General features: G+C 38.6%; 1 protein-coding gene across 1 annotated transcript; it reads right to left on the bottom strand.

Annotated features, from left to right (window-relative positions):
* Positions 1–4,835: 4,835 nt before the first annotated feature.
* Positions 4,836–7,506, bottom strand: LOC149238366 (uncharacterized). The gene is made up of 3 exons (XM_089373002.1): positions 7,193–7,506; positions 6,313–6,399; positions 4,836–6,083 (listed from the first exon to the last, which is right to left on the bottom strand). Exons 1-3 carry the CDS (start codon positions 7,241–7,243, stop codon positions 5,874–5,876), a joined length of 348 nt encoding a protein of 115 aa, XP_089229128.1. The 5' UTR covers positions 7,244–7,506; the 3' UTR covers positions 4,836–5,873.

The raw sequence follows: 7,506 nt of genomic DNA, 5'->3' as shown, positions 1-7,506 counted from the left end.
TGATTTCCAAACTTGGGGATAATATAGTTTTGTATTAGGTAAACTAATCCGAACAGCAACATTAAAATGGGGGAGAAAAAGTGCATTTTGGTAATTTATAGTATACGGAGTAATTGTCCTGTACTAATTTCGCTTGTTTGGCCAAAGTAACTGTTGTAGATTTTTGTTTTAAAATTGAAATTTGAAGATATAAAGTTTAGTTGTTTCAGATTTTTGTTTATTTATCAGAGTGTGATGAGCATCGCTTTTGGTACGAATCCAGGCGGTAAAATTATGAGAGATAGCAGAGGATCAGCCTGCGCTTTCATAATATTGTTTGTGTTGAGTGGAAGCAATTTCATTGCAGTTCAATGTTTGAACAAGCCATTCAACGTGTCCTATGATCACCAGCGAAGGAGTAAGTTCCAGCAATGGCGTTCATCTGAAGGAGTAAGTTCCAGCAATGGCGTTCGCTCAGATCCTTGCAAAGAACAACGTAAACCCCTCTGGAAGCACAACTGACAATAATGTCTTTAAATTACAACCCAAGACATTGAGATTTTTTAGCAAAGAACAGGGAGGTGGCTATGATGAAAGTGGCAATCAGGAATATGATAACACACTGCTTGAAGAACTGCCAATAAATGAAACTTTGACTGTTTTGTCCACAGCAGCAAGAAATTTTTTAAGAAACAAACATACATGCGCCACACCAGCTTATTTCTTGGGGCTTTTTCATTTCATCAGGGCTTTTTCATTTCATCACAGAAAGCTGAAATAGAGACATTCTAATATATGTGCTGACTCAGAGAAGGCATCCCTGGTGACTAAATGCGGAAGAAAGCACCAAATAGCTTCCGGAAGCAGCAAATACGTAGACTGATTTTATTTCAAACTCAAATTGTATACTAAAATTATATTCATTAAGTGGAAAAATTTGAAAAGCGTTTTACAAGTGGCTCCAACCAGAACTGGGATCAGCATCCTCAGCCTTAGAGTTGCACAAACCTCTAAGCACTCTTACTCTTTATCTTCCACTGTTTGGGAGATAGAAGGAAGGAAACTGGGATGACCTGGGAAATGTGGTATTACAGTGATTACTGTCACCAAAAACTAAAAAGAGACTTAAACAAGAATGCTAAGTTTTATTCATATGCTATAATTTTCAAGGCTATTTGAGCTCCTAATATTTTTGAGCACACATGTCTGAGCACTCGGCTATGCTCTGAGACTCTGAGATTTGCAGATTTAAATATAAAACAAATTTAGCTGAGTTCTGTAAATCTTAGACACAAACCATAAAAATTATACACAAAGGATCCTTAAATCAGAAGTCAAACCACAGCAGTTATGACACTAGAATATGACATAACACACACCACTCAGCAGATTAGCAAACCACTCAAATAGATAAAGAAACAAGAGCCGGATTGTCTTTTCATAGCGCCCAAGCCAATATTTCCTTCGAAATTTAGAGATGACAGAACAAACAAAGACGAAGAGAAGCCCCATATAGCAAACCCAATTCAGAGAACTAGTCTATTGTCTGTCTTGGACACTAGCTCTAGCTCATGGAAAACCCCCAGCTTTAGCCCAGAAACTCCAATGCCAGGGTGTGCACGAAGCAAAAGGTTAAGAGCCCCTGCTTCTGTAAACTGAAAGCATCATAAAGTTAACGATTGATTGCGTAGGCATTTTGTTGAAGGAATCTTCATAAATGTATGGTTTTAGAGATTAACTTTCCTTCATGCAATAGTCAATGTTTACCAAAAGACACAAGTATGAATTAAGATCGCTGTCTCAAAAGAGTGAGTCAATGTACAAGCTCTGTGAATCAAACAACAGAAGTTGAATATTTTCCAGTTAGGAAGGAGCAATCGTTGTTACTCTTTATTGCCTAGATTACACCTCGGAGAGTGCATTCTAAAGCTCTAATCCCGAAATTCAGAGGTTTTTAAAATCCTCGGAGGTCAGTTATTGTATGAGACAAGGACTAATGCTTATAAAATTAGAAGTCTAAAATTCATAATCTGGGCAGTTTACTAAAGGCATTAACATCTGATAGCTCCTTAAGTCAGTACAAGAACATATTAGCTTCTAGTGGCATGGGAGCAAGAGAGGAGACACTCCCCATCAAGTCTCCAGTCTATTACGCACTACAAAGTAGCACAGTCCACCTCAAGGAGAGGTGAAATTCTCAATCCAATCCATTTTCAATTAATGATAAAGACAACGACTAACCATCAAGAAAATGTTCAGTTTATCAACTTGCATTTTACATGGACAGCAACATGTGTTCTAGCAGCAAGGTTGTCAAGAATGCCAGATACTGGTTGGACGGAGCTAGTCAAAACCAGGCCCATCACTATTGAAATCGTGTGCTTGGATACACTACTGTGCTACCTATTCAGTTATGCCACACTTGCACCAAATGATGCTACTGCTAAGAAATTTTATAAAAATAGCTTTCAGCTAAAATGAAAACTGGCATCTTTCAGAACTTACAGGCCAAAAAAGTGTAAATTAATCTGTTCCTATTCTCTGAGACAACTCGACCTGTGCAGTCACATTGAAGTCTAGTTTTGATCTCTATGGTTTCCTGAGGCACTTCAACGTCTTGGAGGGTATATCTGAGACTACATTTGATCATATTTGCACCATATAAACTCTGTTGCTACCTAAGGACTTAAAGGAGAAACTCATGGGCTATTCTAAAGTTTCTCTTTGCAGTTCAAACCATTGACCAAGACTGATTAGAGGGTGTTTACTTTAAGGTTTCTAGACATCTTTTGTATCTTAGATCTGATCTACAATATTCGAACAGAAGCAACTATCCGAACTATTCCTGAAGTATGTTCCAACGTTTATCACTTTCACCCAAGGTTGTTCCTTGAGTTGATGATTATCTTGAAGTCTCCTGAGGCTTGCTTCAGGGCTTAATTCAAGTACAAAATCACTGGATCAAATTATGTGTCTTGATACAGATCTGAAACCTCTTTTGAGATGACAGAACAAACAAAGACGAAGAGAAGCCCCATATAGCAAACCCAATTCAGAGAACTAGTCTATTGTCTGTCTTGGACACTAGCTCTAGCTCATGGAAAACCCCCAGCTTTAGCCCAGAAACTCCAATGCCAGGGTGTGCATAATATGGATTCCAAACATTCATGAACTGAATTTAAATGACGCAACTAATCACAGAACAAACAAGAGACATTCAAACAATTATGGTGAAAATACTAAATAGTACAGGATTTTAAGTGCTAAGGATTTCAAATTTTCAATAGGAGAAACTCTGTGCGTCTCCATGTAGGAATGTACCAGAAGATGCTTGGTACATAGGTTCAAGTGCCACCAGTCACATAGCACATAACAGAGAGTAGTTTCCCATCAACATCCAAGATGCAAAAAAATCGAAAAGTACATGGAATACATTGCAGTCCTTACATAAGACTTCCAGTGCAAACAGAGTCCCGTATTTGGCTTATAAATTACAAAACTTAATGATGGGCAAAGGTGATCAAGTCACAAAACCCGTGACAAAATTTAATGATTTGAAACATTCATAGATTCCACGCACTGATGACTGATAACATTGCAAAGTAGGTTTTCAATTACAGTGGTACTCAATAGTTTGTGTCACTCTGTTGGAGTGTCTTATAATACCTAAATTTATCATCTAAAATTGAAGAGTTGGCCATTGACGAAGTTGGAGAATTAGTTTTTCAGCATGAGCAAAGAAAATAAGTATAACAATAGAAAACTTCAGAGACCAAAATTTCCTTTTCATGACCGTGAGCATCCACTGTAATATGTTAAGAGTTAGGAGATGGCTGTTCATTCTAATGGCGTGCAGGTACAGTACCTGATCTCATCTCGGCTGTCTCGTCGGCCATCTCTGAGACTGTCTCGGCTGTGGCGGGCTTTGTCTTACACGACTCTTTCTCTGTTCACATGTAGCAAATCAATTCAGAACCTTTTTCGATTAATTCTTATCAGGTAATTATTCCTTGATAACACACATAACCTCTCTTTTACATTTTCTGATCTGGCCCCTTTTCATATAGTATACTCATTACTGTAGTTTATTTTTTATACATGTATTTGCATCATTTTTTTTAAAACTATTTGTATCGTCATACTCAAGCTAAGTGAGGTTCGAATTCTATTTATTTATCTCCTTTAACAGGTTGGAGGTTTTCATCTTTTTGACTAATACTGTTGCATGAATGAAATTACTTCTCTCTGATGACCAAATTCCATTTCCCGGAATTATCTATTGAATATTTAATGCATTGCATGGAATTTTTGTTTATTAGAGACCAAAATTTCCTTTTCATGACCGTGAGCATCCACTGTAATATGTTAAGAGTTAGGAGATGGCTGTTCATTCTAATGGCGTGCAGGTATAGTACCTAAGCTCATGAATTTTAAAAGACATGTAGCAGCATGTACCTCATGGGAAAATCGTTTCTACATGTAATTGCAGGCCCTAAGAGATGGTTGTTCATTCTAATGGCGTGCAGGTATAGTACCTTTTAAGCAGAGGCGAAGGTGCATGGAGTGCCCCAATTCTGCACTGGATGGTCTGATGGACCTGAATGGCAATTTCCACTTCTGAATGGTAACTGCAACTGGATTTTCTGTGGTGGAACTACTCGCCTTAATTCCCTAATTTAGCTTCTTTGGCTGGATTTGCTTTGCCAAGCAAAAATTCACAGGTTCAAAGTTCAAACCCCAGGCGTCCGTGGAAAGACCATTTAAACTGCCACTGTTGAAGTATGTCTATTTATCGTTAGCGCACACAAACCAGGCAGAATGAAATAACCACGATGCTCTCATCTGCGAAGTCTATCTATTTATCACTAGCGCACACAAACCAGGCAGAATGAAATAACCAGAAGGATGATTGATGCTGTCCTCTGCTGATAAGTATAGCGTTTAATTTGCTTGCTCTCCTTCGGGCTTAGCGAGAAATCTTTCTGCCAGGCCGGATGACATTTGAAAGAAATCTGGATCGGATGTCATCTTCATGGAGATCTGTAATAGTGACCGAAGACAGATGTTTTGGATTGTTACAATAAAGTTGCGAGCATGCAAGCCACGTGTTATGGCTCTACCTCTGGCCTAACATCCTTTCCAATGTAGAGTCGACCATAAAATATTTGCATGCAGAATATACGACACGTGACCACTGCATTGAGACAAGTAACTCAAAATTTTATGCGCTATGAAGGTTTTCATGATGTGTTTATGTCTAACCTCAAAATTACCCTTTGGCTGTTGGTTTTGTATTTTATGTTTGAGATTTTGCATCTTTCATACTGACTTATTGCATACTTTCTGCACCTCTACACATTGTTATATCTGTGCTGAACACGGGGCCAGGCTCAACAGACATGTTTTTAACTTGCTTTTCGAGTAATCTTTTTAAGTGAGGTTTTTATTACCTGTGTACTTGAATATAGAAAAGTCAATATGGTGCTTTGTATATATTGCAAAATTGTCAGACTGCGACGCAGCTAGTCCCTGCCATAATCCTGCCATAATCCATAGTTGAACGACCAGCTTGGATGCAATGGGATGTAAGGGATTATGGCTGGTAGTGCTTCCTTTGGGGCCAATGCCTCTGCTGCTTCCTCTTGGCCCCTGCTGCTTCCTCTGGTGCGTCCTCCAGGGGACTCCAGTAAAACTAAGTCAACTGTAGCTCCAGCTGCCTCTGCCTACTCCAAGAACATACATACGCCCCCTCACGGCTACTGCGCCCCACATCCACAGCACAGCAATTGTTGCATTCGATTATCTGTCCACACAGCTATTGTGGCGTGGAGCAGTTTTTGCTCCTTGAATTCCATTCGAGTATCGGTGAGATCCGTCTGGGTGCCCGCCAAACCTCAGAAGAGCGGTCCCAGGATCATCAGAAAGAGGCCGCAGATTCTCCAATTACGCTTTTGAAGGGATTTGTCTCTCACTTGATCCTTGGTTGTAATTGTTACCGAAGAAGCACACTGAATAGTAAATGGTTTCACAGATTTCTGTATACGCTCTTTCATCTCATCTGCTGCATCTTTATCTCTAAAACCAAAGCCACGAAAACTTTCATTCTGCAAATCAATGAGTGCAACCGTTATCATAAATGAAAGCATTCCAGAGTCCAGACTAAGCATCCAAATGTTGATATCACAGATTTTACATGGAGCATTATGTGTATGTTAGAAACATTAGAAGAAAACCTTGAAAAAGCATCCAAATGTTGATATCACAGATTTTACATGGAGCATTATGTGTATGTTAGAAACATTAGAAGAAAACCTTGAAAAAGGTAGTATCTACCTCTTGGCGAATTACAAAGAATCTCTCTACAGGAACACTAATTGCATCTGGCTTGCGCACTGTATGCTCAAAAAGGACTTGACCATCCTACAGTCATTCTCAAATTTTAAGTCAGAATCATTTAGGAAATAAGTATTTGCAATTAAATGCTGACGAACCATAAGCCTCAAGATTTTGTTTTATATGGACAACGTACTTTCAAATAAAAGAGATTCTACAGCACAGCAAGACTGTGAGTGATTCCAAAAGTGGCCAGACACCTGTTTTATCTTTAGGATGTAAGAGATTAAAAAAGGCATAGCCTATAACATTTAGGTCTATAACATATTTAGCTCCATGGAAGGCAAAGATAGAGGACATGCCAGAAACTGAACCAGCAGAAAGTTTTGTAGAACATAATATTAGAGAGTAAAAATAAGGCTAATAGTACTGGCGACATGAAAATTAATGGACCACAAACACAAAGTTGCAATTGCGAATCAAGATAACAAAACTTAAGAATTAGATAATAAAAAGAAGATTTACGAAACCAAGATATTAGAAACCATCAACAGGAACAATGTAGCACTTTGAGCGAACCTGGTCACTAGGGGCAAACTCTAATTTTGTAAAGCATTATCCAGAGGAATGGAAAGGCTTCCTATGCTGCTAGAATTAGAAAATATCAAAATCCCAGTATGATGCAAATTTCCACATAGTCAGTGTCTACTGGCTCTGTAGATATACTTCTCAGAAGTGCAAAATGGCAGAAATAACTCATAAAAATGGCTAATGAAAAGAAGCACCTAGAGAGCACAGTCAAGGAATGCGAGCAAAACAAGAAAACTAGTACACTAGTTTTAGAACCAAATCAGATATTTGATCTCGAATTAAAACTCACAAGCAAATCATTGAGTTGAAAATGAAGTACAGCGCCACCGAGTGGTTTCATGTGAAGTTCCCCCACAGTTCGAGCTGCCTCGAACAAGGCCACTGGACACCTTGCCTGTGTAGAGTCCAACAATCATAAGTCAATTTCCCTCAGCAAGTTTCACCTTTGATATTTCAGTTTCTACATATATAAAAATTAATTACTACATTCAGTTTCCTGCATAATGAAGAACTTCAAGCAATGGCAAGGTGTCTTCTAACAAGGTTTTTATTTTTCAGAGGACCAGGCAGGAAGTCGCATGCATTGTGTTTGATATTGGTCAC

Source organism: Pinus tabuliformis, chromosome 8 (genome assembly GCF_031772625.1).
Source record: "Pinus tabuliformis cultivar Carrire ecotype Pingquan chromosome 8, CPIR1, whole genome shotgun sequence".
Taxonomy (NCBI): domain Eukaryota; kingdom Viridiplantae; phylum Streptophyta; class Pinopsida; order Pinales; family Pinaceae; genus Pinus; species Pinus tabuliformis.
This window is presented reverse-complemented; position numbering and strand designations above follow the sequence as displayed.